The 22,439-nt window shown below is 49.7% G+C and overlaps 1 protein-coding gene across 3 annotated transcripts in view; it reads left to right on the plus strand.

Annotated features, from left to right (window-relative positions):
• The window catches only part of LOC144716778 (binding protein), a 92,611-nt gene that overhangs the window by 48,714 nt on the left and 21,458 nt on the right, over positions 1 to 22,439 (plus strand). For all 3 annotated transcript variants that reach the window (XR_013584990.1, XR_013584991.1, XM_078592023.1), the window contains exons 12-17: positions 2,966 to 3,421; positions 3,506 to 3,664; positions 3,781 to 3,930; positions 4,151 to 4,306; positions 18,078 to 18,119; positions 18,210 to 18,554. Coding sequence is in view for 1 of the 3 variants with exons in the window: in XM_078592023.1 (XP_078448149.1) it covers positions 2,966 to 3,421; positions 3,506 to 3,664; positions 3,781 to 3,930; positions 4,151 to 4,306; positions 18,078 to 18,119; positions 18,210 to 18,554 (1,308 nt within the window). In the remaining 2 variants the exon portion in view is untranslated. The remainder of the gene's footprint in view (positions 1 to 2,965; positions 3,422 to 3,505; positions 3,665 to 3,780; positions 3,931 to 4,150; positions 4,307 to 18,077; positions 18,120 to 18,209; positions 18,555 to 22,439) is intronic.

Genomic DNA, 22,439 nt, shown 5'->3' on the forward strand with positions numbered 1-22,439 from the left:
GTGACAGGAACTACGGCACATGTTCCATTCTGGTGAAGTGCAATCATCTTCAAATCCTTAGCCACATGCCAACCAGGATGCTGTAGAACCTGAAAGATAGTCCGAGAAGTGGGTACCTATGACAGAATTTTTATGCAAGTGAGAACAAAGAAACACACCTGATAGCAAATAGCTGCCATGGAGATTAGATGTCAGTTATACCTGCAATGCAAGTGGTTTCCCAGAGTCAAGAATCAATGGAAACCGCCCAAGGATCTAGGCATCAAACATGGTGCCTGCAGTGGTACAATATCATAAAGTGGATGACCAACTAAAAAAATGCTGAAAGATGGACCAAAGTTTGTGAGAGTGGCAACTGGAGGCACGAGAGGAATCTGTTGTTTCATTCGCATCCATTGGAAATGCGGACCATCTTGTAATTTGACGATGTGGGTGTGGGTTGGACAGCTCTTCAGATCTTCTGTCATAGATGAAGCATGAAGCATGAACCCTCACAGGATATCCATGTTGGTCAAGAAAGCTTTTTTTTTGTTTTGTTCCTGGGTCAAACAGTACATAAGATTCGTCAACGTCTTCAACCATCATCAGAGTCATGATCTCCATGTGGCTATGACTCTGAGAAGGTGCATCACTTTTCATGGTTGGAGTAGCAACTAGGGAAAGTTGTCTCTGCGAGAGTAATTGTGCAAACAGAGGACAGTGATGACTCAGGAAGTACTGAAAAAAACTGCTGGAACCCCAAGAATGAGGAGGAGAGAGATCAAACAAGAAGCAAGAAGATCAAGAACGCCCAGTGCCTGGTCCTATACCCCACACTCGCAGTGAAAGCCTCTCCCCACAACCAGTGCACCAAAATAACCCCTGCTCTGACTTTCCATTCTACTCTGGGACTTGAATCTCTTGCTTTCCTGCCTACTCCAGGTGGGCCCTGCCTAGAAGTAAATGGGCCTAGGCCATCGAGATATATCTGGATGGGTTGGGTCTTAACTGGGACATGCACTTATACACATCTGGTCAGAAAATATTTGGCTTCAAGCAGCCATGTACTCAGCAGGAAGATCCCAAATAGAATTTATGACATCCAACTGGTCACACTGCACCTGAATGGCCTGAAGATTCACGGAAAAAAGAGGTGTAGTCTAATAATCATTCAGACAAGTGGATTCACTATTGTTATAGCATATCACGTGCACGTCACGTGATACGTCATCTGAAATATAAAACTAGCCGTTACAACGGCATCTGTATATATTCACCGAATGAGAGAAGTAGAAGTGCTATTTTTGGTGTTCGTTCTCCAGTTCCCCTAAGAGTCTTTCTCCTTCCCGATAGCTCTCTACATCTGCATCTATCTTCCCAATATATTGGCATGGTATCAGAGCCTTGCCAATATATTGGGAAGATAGATGCAGACGTAGAGACGTATCGGGAAGGAGAATGACTATTCGGGTGACGGGAGAACAAATTTATAGATGCCGTTCTAAAGGCTAGTTTTAAATTTCAGATGACATATCACATGACGTGCATGTGATACATTATAACAATTGTAATACTCAACTAGGCCGTACTCTGTCTTGTTACTGCTGAAAGACTGAACATTAATGAGTTATTGAAAAATATTTACTTGCAAGTACAATTGGTAACTGATCTCAAGTACTGAATGAGAGACCATATCCACGGTATTAGGTTACATAAAAATTCCAGAAGGCTCGAAATATCCCTGAATCCCTGTGTTTCCACATACACACTAGAGTATGATCGTTTGTCAGAGGATTGTTTTTTTTTTGAACTATTGTTTGCCAGAGGATTGTAACTAGCTTTTTCTTCCCTGTCAAAACAGATACTCCATTTTAGCCATGATTCAGTATAATAATTTTGGCGGTAATTAGTAATGACAGGAAGTTAAGTACCCAGAATAGGTTGTACAGGAGAAACTGGAGAGACCACATCAGGAGAGGAAGGTGTAGAGTCAATACCAGAATGCTTGATTTCATCACCCACTTTTTCATTAACCACTGACCATTCATTGAGTCAAAAGTTGACTAGGTACTCAACTTTTGACCTAGAATAGTAATTCCATGGGAGGAAGCAAGGTGCTGCAGACGATTAAGTTGCAAAGCTCCATGGTGGGGTTCAATCTGAACTGCATGACAGTGAATGCATGCATGCAGATGGCCCAGAGAACACATATGAGAAAGCAAGGGCAGGCAGCACTGACGGCACCAAAGATAATGTGGGCTGTGTCATGTTATGAAAGATAGTTCGGACACCAACAGAAGCGAACATCACCAAAATAATGAGGATGAACGAATGATGAAGATTATGCACCTGAACAGTACTGGAGACGACGCAGATGAGTATAATGCTTTAGAAAAGGATTCAAAATGAAATGGTGCCAATCAGCTTTTCGAATTTACAACACTGATGCCAATGAGTATTCTGGTCTAGCTAAAAGGGTAAATCGGGAAAGATATTTAGAGTATTGTCATTTGCAAAAAAAACAATTTTAGATTATTTTCTGAAAGAACTATTCAAGAAAGGGTACATCGAGAAATATATTTAGAAGACAGAGAGAGAGCAAACACAAATGGGTTTGGACCGTTTTATGTCCATTTATTATCGCCGGAATAACTAACTGAAAGCACTTCCAAATTATCAAAATATTCGCTACCCAAATGTTTTCTTAACTCATATATCCATCCTTCAAGGAAGTTCACTCTGACGTGGGACATGTTTTTTCTTATGCTTTACTGTCATATTTTATGGAGAACTTACTTTCTATGCCGGAAATTTTTGAGGTGGATAAATATCAATCTAAAAAAAATTAAACAAAAAGATATGAAAACTTGGTTGACTAATTGAAAGGGAATAAACGTGGGGTTATTTTATGCCTGGGTTCTTTCTTTTGGAAAACTGGGTTTGATCTATCTAAAATTTTGAATCGTTGCATTAAAATTCTTGGCAGCCTGAATGTGCTTCTCTTTTGAATGCACTTGAGCAATCGGCACACAATCCGTACATTGCTTTTATGCTTTTGCGGAGTTTGCACAGAATTCTACAACTTGCATTCGAACAAACTGTTTCTTCTTTCAAGAATCTTGATGCAATGGCTCGAATTCTCAAAGTTGCGTCTATCCAAGCAGAGGATATCAAAAAACATGCCAAGTTGCCTGCTGACCTTGAGGGTGACGTTGGCGTAGTCGATTCAAAACATGAGTTGGCTCGTATTGCAGAAAACAGGGTTAAAAGTCTGCTGGAATGCTTAGAAACTTCGTTGGACCTTTTTTCGGAGTATCTCCTCACCACAGATGATGGAAAAAATCTTGCACACTCTTCACTTTGTATTGAGTGCTTGTTTGACTTATTCTGGGTAGAACGGTTAAGGAATCGAATTATGGATTGTATTATACGTCTCTTGAAGGTAAAACCAGGTTCTCCTTTTTAGTTTTATCATCACTGTACTGTTTGTCTCGAATATGCACATGCTTACTCTCTCTTTCTCCAGACACCATCATCTTCCACAGAAAACCACAGCGGAAAGTTGCTACTGTGTTCAAAATACTTGGAAACCTTTACTCGTGCAAGAGAAAGAGAAACAAGATTTGCTGAGCTGTCGATTGATCTGTTGAATGGCATAAGAACCGTCATTTTGGCTGATCAAATTGTGAGTAATGTTTCTTTCTAATTTTATTTAATAGCTTGTGAAATAGATACTTTATTTGATAGTTTCTGGAATTGACATTCTTCTCTTAACCTCATTGCCTTGTCTTCTGTTGTCAGCTCTATCAAACATTGTTCCGCGAAGGAGAATGTTTCTTGCACATTTTGTCACTATTAAACGGTTCCCTGGACGAAGAAACTGGAGAACTTTTGGCATTGAATGTTTTGAAGACTTTGACATCATTGCTCTCTGGCAACGTTATTTCCAAGGTTACCATCTGTTTCTTCCGGGTTTCTTTTGTTTAGCTCTTGGAAAGCCTCTTACATTTTGACCTGAGAAATATCATAGATTTTAATAATAATCCACTTGTAACTTTATTTCGTCTCTGATCCATTTATTACTCTGAGAAGTATGATGTAGACATTCATGTTTCATTTTTTATTTCCTTATTTCAGCTGGAGCTTTTTTACTCATTTTATTGATCTGCAGGCAGCCTTCACGGCCCTAGTTGGTGTTGGATACCAAATGTTGCAGAGCCTGCTTTTAGATTTTATTCGGTTTCACCCTAGCATGAAATTGTTGGATGCCCTCCTCGATATGCTCGTAGATGGAAATTTCAATGCAATGGAGTTCCCAAAAATAAAGGTATAATGTTGGATTTTGTTTTTTGGAGTCATTTTTATGGCTCTATACTTGCGTATAGTGGCCTGCCTCCAGAAGCATTATCAAGATTCATGGTTTTAGAAATTTACTTATTTTAGATTAGGTTTAGCCATGAAATACTGAATTTTAGGTGTTGTCTGCATGCCTGCAAACTTAATTATTGATTGTTGACTCTCTTAGATGTCAAATTTTGTGAATATTAAAGGATTTTCTTCATTTTTTGTTGGAATATGTTTTTCATTGCAATGAAAAGCAAGCTGGATTTACAATATTTACCTGGGAAAGGAATCTGGATCGTCAACAGCTACCTGATCAAGCAGTTCAGAACCACCAACAGCTGGTTAACCTTCAGCAGATGTGCCCACCCGTATACCATCAGTGATGCCTAGGCATGATCATCTCACTGCTGCAGCCGAATGGGGATGTGTTCTGGATGATCTAAGGTGCTTCACATATTCCGTTTCCTGTTGGGCCTAAGCAAGTATCTGTGCTTGAGAGGAAGATAGGTCATTAATCCAAGCATGCAGATTCATATGGCGACAAAGAGTTCCGCTGAAGGTGAGGATCTTCGGCTGGCTGCTAGCACAAAGACGACTAATGACAAGAGTCTTTTACAAAAAGCTATATCCAGACACATTGTCACAATGCCTGCTATGCTCTAATGGGGAAGAAGACTGCAATCATCTTTTCTTTGAGTGTTCATTTGCTCGCACGATCTGGGCCAGCCATGTATTATCAAGGTTGCAGGTGACATCTGAAGAGATTTTCTAAGACTCAGTCCACAATTGCAGAGGCAGAGGAAATGAAGGTGGCCAAGCATTGGCAATGTTGTGGGCCATATGGTTGCATTGAAACGAGGTGCTGTTTAGGGGAAGAATGGCTTCTACAGATGGAGCCATACACGAAGTATGGCTCCAGGGGCGACTGGCTGAGAGGGGAGGATTTGAATATAATCGGATTGATGGTGAAGAGACTGTAAGGTCTTGATGGGGGGGTTCACCGATTCATCGGGTGTTGAACCCTTTTATATTTTAAAAAAAAAGTATATGTGCTTGAGTTTGACAACTTTCTGCTTCCTCTTTTGCAAGAGATCATTAACCCTTTTTAGATATCCCTGGAGATTGTCTAGGACCATGTTGTGCCTCAGGTAGCTGGGATACCAAGATTGGATTGGTCAATCTTATCTGATCTGATCTTACCAGTTGAGGAATCATTGCTTTGATGTGATCAATAGAAATTTTGCAAATGGATATTGTTGAACTCCATGCTAGGGCTTGGAGGAAGGAGAGGAAATGAAATCCTTAACTAGAATGTACATGAGGAGGGGTATATATACCCTAGGAGAGAGAGAGGAGAGAATATGAGTTAGTGATAAGTGAGGGAGCCTAGTGGGTTTATAGAACATGACCCAATAGGAGAGTCCTCTCACTAACAGCCCCCCGCAAGCGAGGTATGGATGTCATCCATGCCAAGCTTGGAGGTAGCACGAACAAGGAGAGGATTTGATAATCCCTTCGTGAGAACATCGGCCGCCTGGTCGGATGACGGCACGAAAGACAAGTCGAACAAGCCCTCGTCCATCCGCTCCTTGAAGAAGTAGCGGTTGATCTCCATGTGCTTGATGCGACCCGTCTGGCCCGGATTTTGAGCCAAAGCAATAGCCGATTTGTTGTCACAATAAAAGTGGATCGGACGGGTGTACTCGACGCGGTTCGCGGAGCACCCGTGAATCCACTGAGCCTCGAGGCCCCATCCGCAAGTGCCCGGTATTCCGCCTCTGCACTCGAACGGGAGACACGATCCTGCTTGCTGCTTTTCCAGCTCACAAGGCCCCCGAAGGCAAAGATGCAAAGACCGGTGGTAGACCGGTAGTCCACAGTCGAGCCTGCATAGTCAGCGTCTGTATATACCTTTACAGTCGGCTCTGAGCTCCGGGGGAAGAGTAAACCCTTCCCGGGACAGCCCTTCAGGTACGCGAGCACCCGGTGAGCGGCCTGACGATGAATCTCATGCGGAGCATGCATGAACTGACTGAGAAGGCTAACTGCATAGCTGATGTCGGGACGCGTGTGGGACAGATAGAGAAGTTTACCAACCAACTGCTGATATTGATGGGTGCTGCCCGGCGGAGAGACACCCCCGGCGCCCAACTTGACGTTGGGGTCGATGGGGTCTTCACAGGAGCAAAGTCGGTCATACCCGTCAAAGTCAGCAGGTCCACCGTATATTTCTGCTGGCTGATGAAGATACCACGAGCCGAGTAGGCCACCTCGAGCCCCAAGAAGTACCGGAGCTGACCAAGGGCCTTGATCTCGAACTCGCGGGCAAGGGAGCGGCTGAGGCGTGAAGCTTCGGCAGTGTCCGACCCGGTGATCAGGATGTCGTCCACATAAACGACCAGGATAGCGACCCCGGCCGGGCCGTGACGGAAGAAGAGAGTGGCTTCCCCATTGCTCTGGGTGTACCCTTCGGCGCGCATGACGGAGCTGAAGCGGCCGAACCACATCCGCGGTGACTGCTTCAGTCCATACAAGGACTTCCGCAGTCGGCAGACGGTCCCCGGAGGCCCGAGAGGGTAGCCCGGAGGATGATGCATGTAGACCTCCTCGGTAAGATCGCCATGAAGGAAGGCGTTCTTAACGTCGAACTGGCGAATCAACCACTCATGATGAGCGGCCAGCGCCAGGAGGAGGCGGACGGTGTCCATCTTCGCGACCGGAGAAAACGTCTCGAAGTAGTCGACGCCGTAGGACTGAGTGAAGCCACGAGCCACGAGCCGCGATTTGCGGCGTTCCAGGGAGCCATCGGCGTTGTGCTTGGGGGTGTGAACCCACTTGCAAGAGACGGCCGTCTTCCCGGGTGGGAGAGGAACCACATCCCACGTGTGGTTTTTGAGCAACGCGCCCATCTCCTCATCCATCGCCGCTTTCCAATGAGGACAAGCGATAGCATCGGTTAAGCGGCGTGGAACGAAGACAGAGTCGATGCGGGTCAAAAACAGGCGGTAGGGAGTACTCAACCTGGCGAAGGAGCGATAGTGAGAGAGGGGGTAAAGGGGAGTGCGGGTGCACTGGCGGACCCCTTTACGCAAAGCGATAGGCAAGTCAGGGGAGTCATCGTCAGCAGGAGAAGAAGACGACTCGGAAATGGCTGGCGGAAGAGAGGAAGGCGAGGACTCAGCAGACGGGGAGGGAGCGAAGCAGGAGGCGAGGATCTGGGAGGAAGATAATGGGGTAGGCGCAATGGGTGAGGAAGGAAAGCCGACCGGTGGAGGAGAAGAAGAGGAGGGTGGAACGACTGTGGGAGGAGAGACGACGGTGGGAGGAAAGGGAGCAGCGGGCTCCAGAACCAGATCCGGCTCCAAGGGGGCCGGAGGAGATGTGGGAGAGAAGAAGGGTTGAAATTCAGAGAAGGTGACATTGGCGGAGACGAAACCGGCGAGAAGAGGGATGAAAGCATTTATACCTCTTTCTGAAGCGAAGAGTAGCCAACAAAGACGCATTTGAGCGCCCGGGCATCCAGCTTCGACAGGGAGGGCGTGTCATGAACATATGCCGTGCAGCCAAAGACGCGGGAAGAAGGTGAGTGCGGAGCTGCGCGGGCGGGAAAGGCAGCCGACAACCGGTCAAGCGGAGGGCTGAACTGGAGGGTCGGGGTGGGCAGCCGGTTGATGAGATGAGTACTCGCCAGAACGGCTTCCCAATAAGTCCACGGGGCGTGGTAGTCCAGCAGAGAGTGCGGGCAGTCGACGTGACATACCCAATACGCCGCTCGGCAAGGCCATTCTGCTCGGGCGTCGCCACGCAAGACGTCTCGTGGAGAATCCCATGGGCGGTGAAATACGAGGTCAATTCCTGGTTGACGTAGTCCCGCGCATTGTCGGACCGGAACCGCTGAATAGTCCGGCCAAACTGAGTCTGAAGCATGGTGCAGAAGGCTTGAACAGTCGAGGAGACGGCGCTCTTGGACGGCAACAAGTAGGTCCACGTGTAACGGGTGGCCTCATCAACAAAGATCAAGAACCACCGGTGTCCTTTCAGGCTGGCCTGTCGCGACGGACCCCATACATCGCTATGAATGCGATATAAGGGAACATCACTGAGAAGTCGACGGAGGGAAGGAGGCCCGGCGATGCTTCGCCAGTTTGCATGCATCACAAACAACAGAAGAGAGGTCCAAGCCAGTACACAATGTCGGAAAAAGTCTTTTCAAAACATGGAAAGACGGATGCCCGAGCCGCTGGTGAGTGAGTAGGAGCCGCTGCCGGCGCTGGTCCTCGACCGTCAACAAGCACCGCTGCACTGGTTCCCGACCGCCCTCTCGTCCAACAGCAGTAGGCCATCCGAGCGCCATTCGCAAAGTCTTCCCCACCTTGTCAGTCAAAAGATCCCATCAGACTGAATGTGGAACGAGCAATGGACCGCATCGACGAGTCGCCGCGGTGACATAAGTAAGGTCTGAAGGGACGGAACATGAAGGACGCGTTGTGAATGATACCAAGGCCATCCACATGGATCGACCCGATACCAGTCACGCCGGTCGCCCCCACCCGCCGTGTGGACAGCTCGACCACCAAGGTGCCGCCAGAGGACAGAAACCGGTGGTTGAACGGGTCATATGCTCTGTGGCCCCAGTATCAAGCACCCAGGTGGTATCCAAACGGCGGGAGCTTGGAGGGCCGAGTATCCACAGTACCACTGATCTGCCCTGGGAAAGTAGAACGCACCGAAATCACTGAAGTGAGCCACGGTAGGCTGCGTAGAAGCCCCGGTCTGCAGGGCAGCCGGCTGGGAGCTGAGACGGACAAGTTCGGCAGTCAGCTGATCATTAGTCATGGCTGGATGGCTGGAGCTAGAGGGCGACGGGGCCGGTGCCTGGGCAAGATGGGCTCTGGCTGCGGGACCGGCGAGGCAGCGAGGCAGGAGCTGATGACGACGAGGCGACCTCCGGATCCCGGGTACTGTCCAAAAATTTCTTGATGCACCGGGCCTCAAGATGATTCGGCTTGCCGCAGTAGGAGCAAACCACCGGTGCCCGAGAGCGCGAAGAAGGCTGGGGCAGCAAGGGAGGTTGCTCCGTAGGGCAGGACGGGAGGGCAGCACTCACGCCGGGGGACTCGGCAGGCAGGTCCAGCAGCGGACGTTGACGACGAAGGCTGCTTTCAACCTCCGTCAACTCCTTAACCAGACCATCGAAGTCCGGAAGAGGAGTCTGGGAGTGAAGAGCCCGACGCCTGACATCCGCATATTCCGGATTCAGCTTGTCGAGAAATGACATGTAGCGGAGCTTGAGAGCATGGCGGCGGTCGACGCACTGGATCCCCCACCGGCATGTAATAGTCCACCTCGCGCCACAGGGCTTGGTGGGCAAGGCTATAGTCCATAATGGACATGGTGCCATGTCGGAGTACACTCGCCCGCTCGGCCAAAGTAAAGATCTTCCAGTCATCAGCATCATGCCCGCAGTAGCGACGAGCGTGCTCCCAGATCTCCCGCGGAGTCGTCAGGTGGAGGAACTTGTCATAGACCTCCCGAGAGAGTGTGAGTCAAGAGCCAGGAGTGGGCGGTACTGCTCGGCACTCCAGGCCGGGAAATGCGGGTCCGTGACGGGGAGGGGCTGGCAGGTGAGATGTTTCTGGAGCAGACGGCCGCGCAGAGTGTACTCGACGAACTTCAGCCACGACATCAAGTTCGGAGCACTGAGACGGCAGTTATCCGGAGCCGGAGGGAGAGGAGCACCGATTTTCGGCGACGGGAGTTCCCGGGCAAAGTCAGCCGCGGTGAAATCTGCTTGGGTTGACGTCGGGGCGGTGGATGCAGACGGATCACTGCCCATGCTGGAGGTAGTCGACATGACGGCAAACAGCAGCAGCGGCAGCGAACGAAGAACCGAACACGGTCCGAAGACGGGAGACAGTTGCTTGCGGGCGAGCGGTCCGTGCGGGCGCTGCTCGCGGGCGGTGCTCGCGGGCGGCTGCTTGCGGGCGGCTGCGCTGCTCGCGGGCGGCTACTTGCGGGCGGCGCGGCGGGCGGTCGCGCGGCGCTGCTCGCGGCGCTGCTCGCGGCTGCTGCGGCGGCTGCTTGCGGGCGGCGCTGGCGGCGCTTGCGGCGGCGCTGCGCGGCGGCGCTCGCGGCGCTGCTCGCGGCGCTGCTGCGGCGCTGCTCGCGGGCGAGCGGTCCGTGCGGGGGCTGCTCGCGGGCGCGGCTCGCGGGCGGCGGCTTGCGGGCGGCTGCTTGCGGGCGGCTGCTCGCGGGCGGCTGCTTGCGGCGGCGGCTGCGGGCGGGCGCTCGCGGCGGGCGCTGCTCGCGGCGCTGCTCGCGGCGAGCGGTCGTCGCGGCGCTGCTCGCGGCGCTGCTCGCGGGCGGCTGCTGCGGGCGGCTGCTCGCGGGCGGCTGCTTGCGGCGGCTTGCGGGCGGCGCTCCGTGCGGGCGCTGCTCGCGGGCGGCGGCTTGCGGGCGGCTGCGCTCGCGGGCGGCTGCTTGCGGGCGGCTGCTTGCGGGCGGCGGCGCTTCTTGCGTGCAAGCAAGGAGAAGATTGAGAGGGTGATGGTGAAGAAGAAGAAGAAGAAGAAGCCCGCACACAGGCTTAGGGCTAGAGATGGGGATCAAGAGCTTGGCTCTGATACCATGTTGAACTCCATGCTAGGGCTTGGAGGAAGGAGAGGAAATGAAATCCTTAACTAGAATGTACATGAGGAGGGGTATATATACCCTAGGAGAGAGAGAGGAGAGAATATGAGTTAGTGATAAGTGAGGGAGCCTAGTGGGTTTATAGAACATGACCCAATAGGAGAGTCCTCTCACTAACAGATATGTTTATTGAAGTCTTGTGTGGAAAATTGTGCTCCTTGGAACTGCTGTCTTCTACTCCTCACTGTAAGAAACCCTAGGAGGGGAACTCACATATTGGGCGAACGACAATTGTTGGACTGAGGCACTCTGGTTTAAATGCCACAGTATGTTTATATTCGTGGGCCATTAGATGGGCCCATGAGTCTTGAAAGGGAAAACGAAAGAAATAAGGAAATAGGGAACATAACATATCGAGAGAGTAAATAGAAAACAGTAAAATAGGAAAGTGTCCTGGCTGACATGCCCCCTCAAGCTTGTAGGTAGATACTCTGCATTCACTGCTTGCAATACAACCTGTGGAAAAAGGGTCTGCCACTTGGTGAACTGACTGAATGTACTTCTTTTGAATCGCTTTGGAGTCAATCTTCTCACAAATTAAGTGCTGGTCAATCTCAACATGCTTTGTTCTATCGTTCTATTGTGCTGTCACAATATAATACTGTGGGACCTTTTTGTGATATTGCAAGGTCCTGTAAAATACTTCTGGTCCACAGGAGTTCACAAATCTCTTTGGCCACTGCTCAAAATTCTACTTTTGCATTGGATCTTGCCACAACTTTTTGTTTCTTACTTCACCAGGTAATTAAACTACCGCCAAGGAATTTACAATATCCACTGATTGATCTATGGTCCAATACCGACCCACCATAATTTGCATCGGTATAAACTTTTGTCAGTTCTTTACCTCTCTGTAATACTAAACTTTGTCCTCCCGTCCCTTTCAAATTAGCCAGGACTTCAAAAACTGCCTGCACATGAGGTTCTCTTGGACAATGCATGATCTGACTTAAAAGTCCCACTGTAAAAGCAATATCTGACCTGGAATGATGGAGATAGATAAGCTTACTGATCAATTTTTGATATTGTACAAGATCCACAGGGACAGCTTCTTCACACATTCCAAGCTTCAAGTTAGCATCAATGGGTATCGATGATGGCTTGCAGTCGCTCATGTCCTTCTCTTTCAAAACATACAAAATATATTTCCTTTGAGAAATGAAAATACCGCTTGGAGAATGCGCAATTTCAAGACCACGGAAATAATGTAGCAGTCCTAGGGACTTGATGTTAAAGACTTGAGCAAGTTTCTGTCCCAGCACGGCTATCTCATCTTCAAGATTACCTGTAACAATAATATCATCTACATTCACAAGTAAAGCAGCCACTTTTCCATTTTCACTGGTCTTCACAAACAGAGTATGATCTCCATTACTTGGTCGGTATCCCATACATTTCATGGCCTGAAAGAACTTCCCAAACCATGCTCTTGGGGACTGTTTCAGTCCATAAAGTGCCTTTTTCAACTTGCACACTTGACCTCTGGATCTTGACTGATAATAGCCAGGAGAAAGTTCCATTTAGATCTCCTCATCTAGATCCCCATGCAGGAATACAATTTCCAATTCGAGTTGGCTGCCACTGCAATTAGAGCAGATGGTGTAGCAATTAGCAAATGTCTCACCATAATCAATCCCATACGATTGAGTATATCCTTTAGCTACCTATCGAGCTTTATACCTTTTCAAAGTACTGTCTGCTTTAAACTTGACGGTATATACCCACCTGCATTCCACGGATTTCTTCCCAGGTGGTAAGGTAGTCCTCCCAGGTGTTGTTCTTGATGAGTGCATCCATCTCCACATCCCTAGCCTCCGTCCACTTTGGATTAGTCGCAGCTTCTTCCACTGTCCTCAGTGTGGGTATCACATAAATACTAGCACTAGAAGTTTAATGGGATGGAGAGAGATGTGAGAAGTGAATGAAATGTGACATCAGGGATAATGGAAACTGGATGCATGTCCTCTACCCCTTTCTCAAGGCAATGGGCCAGCCCTGATCATCTTCAGGCAGCATCTGTTCTGTTTGAGCTGTAAATTCATCTGTCTCGGTTTGTATCCATGGAAATGTAGCATCATTCTCTTGTCTCTTGATATGTTCCTTACAAAATGAATTATCCAACCAGAACACCCGTGCCAGTCCTCGCACATATGAACCAGCTTAAAATAAAAGGTAACCTGTATGGGAGGGGGAATCAGGCATTTCTTGAATCTGGAGGCTGACGGTTACCGCCAGAAAGGCTGGAGCAGCAGGAGCAGACCTGCTGATCCGGATGGAGGAAGCGCCGTCGCGGAGGGAGGAGCCACCTGGCGAGCTACCTTCTATATTTTCTTCTCATCTCATCTGTTCTCTATTCCTGATGATTTTCGTGAGTTTTAAGTCGAGATATATTCATTGATACTGCAAGTCGTATCATCTCTGTACACCAGCATCATTTGCATTCCGTAGTGCTGATTTAGGGTTTCTTTCAATGATCAGTTCTTGTTCGTCAGATAATTCAATGTCAGTACTTGATGATTGGTCCTCCCTTTCATTAGTACTTTCGGTCGCAAATGGTAAAGGCACAAATGGAAAAATCTCCTTCCACTTCGGCTCTATCTTTCTACTCGGAAGTCCCATTACATAGTCCAAAGTATTTTTCTGACATTTTAAAGGTAACATCTAGGGAGATAATAACTTTCTTGGGGTGATGATTGTAGGAGGAAAAGAGATGAAGGAGTGGACACGACAGCGATCCCCCGCGGTGACGGCGATCCCCGCGGCGGCGATCCCCGCCGCGGCCTGCGACGGCGGTCGTGACAGAAGAATACCCGCGACGGAGGGAAAAAGGCCTGCGACGGCGATCCCCACCGCGGTGACGGAAGGAGCCCCCGCTGGCGACGGAAAAACCCCCTGCGGGCGACGGAGAAACCTCCCGCGGAGATGCCTGCGACGGAAAAACCCCCGCAGCGATGCCTGCGACGGCGACCCTTGCCGCGGTGATCCCCGCGGGAAGGGGGAAAGGGAGTAAGCTTGCGGGCACAGGACGTATTACTCGGGCGGACACCCAACCTCCCCGTCCCTACTCCGGCGACAGCGGAATCCCCCGCCGAGCCCCACTCCTCATCCTATGGCCGAAGGCGACGGCGATGTCGCCGGCGTCCCCGACCGCGTGATGTCGCCCGCACGAGACGCGGTCGTGGGGCGGTCCTCGAGCACCCATGCCACCTGGCGTGGGCCACGTGCCGCGGGCCGGGGCGAGACAGGAGCCGACCGAGCATAGTCCTCTCGCCCAGGGACCGCGGCATCGCAGGCACAGTCCCTGCCTGTGTCGTGGCCGGAACAGCCCGACGCGTAGACAGGCACAATACTCAGCTTCGCCGCGGCGACACCCGTCACGGAAACGGCCATCCCCCCCAACGACCGTGGCACCTGATCGGGCAAGGCCAGGGCGGCGACAAGCCCAACGGCCACCAAGGAGACCCCACCCGACCCGGCCAAGGCGATACAGTCCTCTGGCACCTGCACGCAGCCCTTCGCGTACACGTCCGCAACGCCGGCCTACACCGCCCTCCACCCCAGCCGAGCGCACCGGGGTAGTTTTGGTTTCAACCGCCGCACCGGCACAGGCGGTGTCATCACCGCGGCGTCGATCCTATGCAGAAGCAGCTAGTGCAGCCCTGGACATCGTGGGCGATGAGGACGAGGAAGCGGGATGGAATAGAGTACAACGCCGTCGACGTCGCCACACGCCGGTCGATCTCCGGGCCGTCAACAGCGTGGGCGAACAGCGATGTTTTCGGTGCTTCTCACGGGGTCATATGATCCGGGAGTGCCGGGAACCGGTTGTCTGCCGCCTATGCCTCCGTTCGGGCCACCGCCAGGCTGCCTGCCCGCACGCGCGGATACCCCACCGAGCGCCTGCCTCGATATGGCCCCCACCAGACCTGCCTATATTCTGTCTGGTCGGGGTGGCGCTTAGCGGCCGGCCAAAGGAGGAAAAAGTGCTGCAACACCTCCAGTCCCAATGGCCAGACACGGAGAGCGCTGATCTTCATCAACTATCCTCAGGGGATTTCTTCCTGCACAATCTGACGAGGGCCAGCTTCCAGGCATTACGGGGACGGGAAGAGGAAGTCAACGGAGGCGGCCGAATTCTCTGGTGCAAGCCGACTCCTGCTGATGGGGCAAACAAACCCAGCCAACATACCGTGCTTCTTGAACTTCGGGGGATCCCCTTCGGACGCCGGGCATGGGTGCATTTAGAGAAGATTACACGGCCTATTGGCTCCCTACGACGGATCATCTCCACCGGCCTCAAGTCAGGCGACCCGAACAGCGTTGCGGTAGAGATTGCAGTCCCCGCGGGGGTGGTCATCCCGCCGGCAGTCACCATTGAAGGAGATGAGACCGCCTTCATGGCTCAGATTGTAGTACCCCCTCCCCCTCCACCGCCACAGTCAAGCCCTGGTCGCCAGCCTCATCTAACTCAAGCAGCCCAAGACTGTGGTCCCGTGGGCCAGTCGCTGGAGGCGGACAGTTCCATCTACAATGGGGAAGGGAGCAATCCCACCCCTGCGGCAACCCATCGGAGCAAGACGGCGGTGCCCCATAACGCCCCGACAACAGGGTCCTCGCTTCCAGCGGCTGCAGTCGATACACCCCGGACGGAATCGTCGCCACTAGCGATGGACCAGTCGCCGCCCGTCCAAGTGATGCAGCAGTATAGCACGGACGCGGTGCGGGTGACTCCCGCTCCATCAGCCGTCACGGGTCTGTCGGCCTCCCCCACCACGGAGACTGAGATCCCCATCGTCGCCAGGGGGACAATAATATTGGAGGGGGGCACGGCGACGGCTCCTCCACGAGTGCTGCCGCCGGCACCTTCACCGGGGCCAAGCTCAGTCCTTGCTCCCGGGGACTCGGACCATGCTCAGCCCCCGGTGATGGACAGCGATCAGAGCCCCGCGTCGATCCAGCCAGCAGGCTCGACCGATGCAGATGAATGCCTCTACGGGGAGGGTCGGGACCACGGCAACAGGGTCACCCGAGCGGTGAACGTGGGGCGCGCAAAGCGAATGCTAGAGGCGCAGCATCGCTTCTACAAGCGAAAGGGCAGCAACAGGAAGCCGCGCACGATCATGTCATGACAGGAAGTCACCACTTACCTGGAAGAGATCAACGGGACCACGGTCCCGTCTGCAATAACTCCAGGCGCGGAAAAGATCGCTAAGGAGGCAGGGGTACACCTGGTGCCCCAGGTCGACGAGGTCCGACTGGTTTCTCTATGAAGTGCGTCTCGTGGAATGTTCGTGGGCTCCGGGATGCTCGAAGGCGAAGGATCATCGGCCAGTATCTCCGGGAATGGGGAACTACAGCAGTCTGCCTTCAGGAAACCATGCTGGAAACGTGTGATGCGCACATTTGGAATGCCGTGGGGCAGGACATCTCTAGGGCTTCGTGGCTCTTCCGGCCACGGGCCGAGCCAGAGGTGTGATGGTGGCATGGTCAGAGGACCATTACGAAGAAGCTGATCGGTGGTGCGGACGACATCTAGTGGCTGTAAAATTGACATGCCGCACGGACGGATGGCAATGGGTGATCATATCGGTGTACGGTCCGGCGTCTCCACCCAACCGAGCAGAGCTATGGGAGGACCTGGAGTCGGTGGCGGGGCGATTTCGGGGGCTACCCCTACTCTTCGGGGGGGACTTCAATGTCACCTTAGAAGCTGGAGATCGGCCGAATGGCGGGGGGGGGGGGCGCGACTATGGATCACAACAGCTCTGGGGTCTCTTAATCTTAACACTGCCACTCACTTTCCTTGTCCCTTCTCACTCTCCTCTTCTGACGAGCATTGGATATCATTGAATTAGTCATACTACAAGGAATTTACATTCCAGTAGGAAAGGACTGTACGGCCCCCTTACTGTTCCGGGCTGGATTCTAACCTATCTCCTACTGACCCTCATAGTCAAGCGAGAATAGATGCATGGAGAATGCATGCAGATTTGCCTGGATTTACCTAAGGAAGATGAGAACCATATACTGTTGATGTTCTTTAGCTTTTGTGTCTTTTGTATAATGAGGAATAGTCCAATAGGATATTGTACATTGCCCCTGAATATTTTGTCAGTTTTACTTTGGGTTTGTTCTTGCCTCGCGTTTGTTTGAACTGGGAGATAGTCCAACAGGTCCCGCTGTTGGATTCGATACAAACATGGGCTTACCTGAAAATAAGGGCAATGTCACAATGTCCTTGGGCCTATGGAAACTGGGGTCTCGTAGTCAATGTGGTTCCTAGCTTATATGGTTCTTGGGCCTATTAGCTTACCTGAAAATAATGGCAATATCACAGTGTCCTTGGGCCTATTAGCTAAGCTGTTTTTGTGGCAGTTTACTCAATTCCAATTCTTCACATAATCTCTTGCAGTCGAGATGTGCGATGTCTGGAGGTTTGCAATGGAGTTCCTGACATGTTTCTTTCAGCCAATAGATGCAAGAGATTTCGGGTACAATAATTGTTGGCTCATACTGGAACAGGAAATGATTAGAGAGTGTCTGATCGCGCCATAAAGTCAACAAAGAAGTTCTGATACTATGTTGACCTTCATATATGAGCCAAAATCATGAGCACCAAAGACAGTAAGAGATAGGAATGCAAAGAATGAATGTTAGTTTTCATGAGCTAAGGTTCTCATTTCAGTGAAACTTTATACAATTTTGGGTCTGTGTGATTCAACCTTTATAAGGTCTACTGTATCAAATGATAATGCATATGCATATGATTCAACCTTTATAAAATGGGAGAGTTATTGTTCAAGAAAAATAAAAATAAAATGGGAGAGTTATAATTTGAAGAAACAAAGGTCATCCAACTTGTCACATTTCCTCGAGAAATAATCTCCTTTCTCCTGAAATATCATCTATTTAGTTTTGATTGAGTTGTATTATTGACAAGTTAGAAAAGTAATTCTCCTCCCATTTTTGATTTGACAAAAAAGTCTGTTAAGATGTCTGCTAGGGTGGGAAATGTTCCATATTCAAGTCTAATGTCTGCTAACTTTATTTTACTTTTTATGCAGAATGAGGATGTGATTCCTCTTCTTGTGAATGTCTTGAAAAAGGTCCGTGTTTCCCAATTACTTGTTGTTAATTCATTCATCAATAGAATTATCGGCTGATCTCTATAAATGATCATTCTTTTTGTTGATCAGTGCACTGGCCCTTTGCAACATTATGGCCTTGGTATCTTTCAAACTTTGTTGCGAGAGACAGTCCCCAATAGAACATCCTGCTGCCGCGCAGGAATGCTTACTATTCTTCTTGATTGGTTTTTGCTTGAAGAAGATGTTGATCTGATTTTTGAGATAGCTCAACTAATTCAGCTTATTGGGGGACACAGTGTGAATGGAAAGGATATACGGAAGATTTTTGCCTTGCTTCGCAATGAGAAAATTAAATCCAAAGAAAACTGCTACAAATTACTCTTGGACAGTGTTGGGATCATGCTGAGAGAGAAAGGTCCTACTGCATTCTTTGAGTTTGATGGTTCTGACTCTGTAAGTTAGTGAAAATTTATTTCGTTGTCTTTGAAGATTTGGATAATTCATTTGATTGATAGTTTTCTTTATGCTTCTACTCTTTATAAATGGCCTAGGCTTTGTTTCTTTTTTATTGCCCTAACTTGTTGTAACAGTAATAAAGTTGAAGCTTCAACCAAGAATAGGTAGTGAATGGTTAATTTTTTTTTGAAGGAAGGTAGTGAATGGTTAATACATGTTTGCCTCAAGGAAAATGACTTAAGTCATACTTTTCATCGTTCATGTGAGATTCTTCTGGATATATTCTTTTAGGTTTTGATAAATGGTGCGATTCACTTCGCATGTACAGACATCAAGCTCGACCCATTCAACAAGGCAAAGGACCGGCCAAACAATCAGACCCTCTTATGCTATGCGAACCTGTGAGAGGGGTTGCTTTTGACACTTCTTAAGTATATTCTTGCATTTACTGTCCTTATCTCATACACGCATGGTTCCTTTTGCAGAGGGCCATCCCTGCAAGCAAGGACAGACTTTCCCTCTTCCACATGCAATTTCCATGCTTTGTCTCGATTGTCCATTGTCGTTATTCACTACATCGATTACTGCTCTCTCCTCTTCTCCCTCTTGTTTTCTCTACCTCTCAAATTCTCTTCTCGGAAGTGTCAGCAATTTGAACTTTGATTTTCATTGTTTGAGTTTGGAAGATTAATGGGGTCATATCACTTTGTTATCAGAGCCGTCACTTCCTGGTGCCCATGGTCAATTGCATCTGCGCTTTGAGTTGCAAATCAACTGAGTCCTCTAGATCCTGGCACATCGAGTATGACTGCCAGTCCTCGCCACCAATCTTGGTACCTCATCATCTGCACCTGACCCTCAACCTGTCCACAGAAGTCCAACTGTTACTCCACAGGGATCCACTGGCGACACCGCCCCCTCTGCCACAGATGCTTACATGTCCCGGCCCTTCAGCAGTAGGAGAACCCGCTCTCTTCTCTGCAAAGCCTTCTGGGCCAACCGATGTGGGCTTGGCAGGCCCGACAGATCGCTCCAGGTATGAGTGGGCCTGCTTCAAAAAAACTCTTTGAATGAGGTTTGCCTTATGCCACCTCCCGGCTCTCACTTACGCCATTTACGGAGGAGGGGTCCTTCGACGCCACTCCACGTAAACTGGCCAATCAGAATCATTGTAGAGTGGACCCCATGGGCTCTCGTCTACTACCAACTGGCTGTCACGAAGAGCACTCATCCTCCCAGACGAAGGTCTTCCTGTCATCGCTCTGACTTCCCTGCACTAGGTTATCTGCTCAAGAATGGTGATTCTCAAGCCCTGACAGAGAAGCATGGCTGACCCTGCTTCCTCGCTGCTGCTATCCCTCAGACGACCTCAACGTTCCTGATGACAGACCCCCAGCCTGCAATCCTTGGCAACCAGCTCATGTTCTGTCCATGACGCTGTGTCACAACCATTTTGGAGATTTTGTTCTGGCGGACACTGACTTGAACAAAGAAGACAACTTTGACTATGTGCAACATAACCGTCACAAGTGTGGATCCTGGGATCGAGCTCGCCAAAATCAGCCATCCCGGCACCATTGTTACACCGAAATTCACATATTTTCGGATGGTGTCCTGGAGCGCTAGCTACAGCATGTGGGACCTTATTTCTGAGCACTCGTCTTACATGGAGGGCAGGGGGGGTTTAAGCATTTGAGATGATTTTAAATGTTTACTGTACCGCCTCTTCAGCTTACAACCTCTTGAAGTTTAGCACCAATAAATTTTCAACCTACAACATACGGGTTTTGTGGACGAGGTCATCTTCGCTGTTGTAGATCTCGTCGGTTACTTACCCAAGTTGTCAGGAGAGACGGCGATGCATGGACTCTACTCAGCCTTATGATCCTCATTCCAAGTTGAAATCAGTTGGCAGGAGCCCAATTCCATCAAAGACCTCATTGACTGCACCTTTAAGGCTAAGAAGTTGCTGTCCCAATTGGAGTCAACATCCATTAAAAGAGGCACCACAGGGCTGCGCTCTATGGTCGACCTGTTGCGAAACCACTCCATTGCAGTTCCCACCACAAATCCTGGGGGTGCCCTACAAACCTGACCATTGCGCCACTTCTGGCTCATGGCCGAGGATTTTGCCAACCGGAAGGCGCAGGGTTATGTTTTCAGTGCAACGAGAAGTTCAATCCCGGGCATGCCTGTTGCAAGACTCTTAACATCTCCATTTTATGAACACTGAGGACTCCACGGGAATATGAACGGTGGAGGATTATGACTCTGTCAATGACCCTCTTTCATTTGAAGAACCCCCCTAAGAACTCCATTGGCTCCATCTTCAAGCCGTTACCTACATGTCATCACCATACTCCCTTCAACTCAAGGGAACCATCTGTGACCAACACGTTACCCTTCTGATTAACTCAGGAGCATTTAATAATTTTGTTGGCAACACCTTAGCCCACAAGCTTGACTTGACGAGGGGAAATGACATCACCTTATCGCGTCCATTAGGGTGACAGCTGATAGAAGCGCGATACCAACATTACTTAGGTGCCGTCGATTGTTACCCCATGCTGAGTATCACCAGATCTCCATGGAATGACGATCCTCTCTAAACTCGATCTCAAGTCCGAGTACTACCAGATCAGTGTAAGATCCTAAGACATTAAGAAGACAGCCTTCCACACATACATAGTAATGCCATTTGGCCTCTACGATGTTCTTTCCACCTTCCAAACACTCATGAGTTCCATATTTCAACTGTATCTTTGCGAATTCATCTTGGTCTTCTTCGATGATATTCTCAGTTACTGTTGCTCTGATGTCGAGCATTAGCAGCATTTGATGCTAGTTTTACAGGTGTTTCCCAACCATCAGCTTTGTATCAACTTGAAGAAGTGCATCTTTGGAAAACTGAAGCTAGAATACTTGGGCCATTGGATCTCTGCCAAGGGGGTCGCCACTGACATGGGAAAGGTTGAAAGAGTCCGGGCATGGCCACTGTCACAGAATATTCAGCAATTGCGGGGATTTCTGGGCCTAGGAGGATACTATCAATACGCTATTGCTGGTAAAGCTTGGCACACTTGGCCCTTGTCACAGCTGCTCAAAAAGGGAAACTTTGCGTGGCCAGCGGATGCCAAACAAGCGTTCCACAGGTTTGAAACGAGCTTTGTCATCGGCGTCAATGCTCGCCCTCCCAGATTATGCACAAGCCTTATCTATTGATACTGATGCGTCGGGGGTAGGTGTGGGGGCCATCCTACTTTAGCACGAGCTCCATATTGCCTTCTTAAGCCAAGCACTCCCTCTGACAGTTCTCACAGTTAGGAAATGGCATTACTACCTAAGATTTCAAGCCGTTGTAATCCGAACTGACCAATGAAGTCTCAAACACTTACTAGAACAAGAGATCCAAAGGGTGTACCACCACCTACTTGCAAAGCTCAGGAGCTATCACTTCTCCATCCAGTAAAGAGTGGGCAGGTCGAACTGAGTTGCCGATGCACTTTCATGCCAATCATTAGAAGCGAAGGTCCCCCGGGCATCGTTTCATTGTCCATGTGGGGGATGTTGCAGAAATCTGAAGAGAAGTGATGGATGATCGGCATCTGTATGCTGTGATCCAGAATTTGCGAGTTGCCTGGGTAGCCAGGGAAAATTTTCTTGGGTCAATGACATTCTGTTGCACATGGCCCATCTAGTTTTGCCTGCAGGATTGTCGGCTAGTCACCACATTTTGACAGAATTTCACGGAGGGTTAATTGACAGACATTGTGGTGTGCTAAAAATCTACAAACGGGTGGCCCTACAATTCTATTGGTGTGGCATGAAGGACATTAAGTCCGGCCGGCCAAATTGTCTTGACAGTTTGAATTGTCATCTCTC

This window comes from Wolffia australiana, chromosome 2 (assembly GCF_029677425.1).
Source record: "Wolffia australiana isolate 7733 chromosome 2, ASM2967742v1".
NCBI lineage: Eukaryota > Viridiplantae > Streptophyta > Magnoliopsida > Alismatales > Araceae > Wolffia > Wolffia australiana.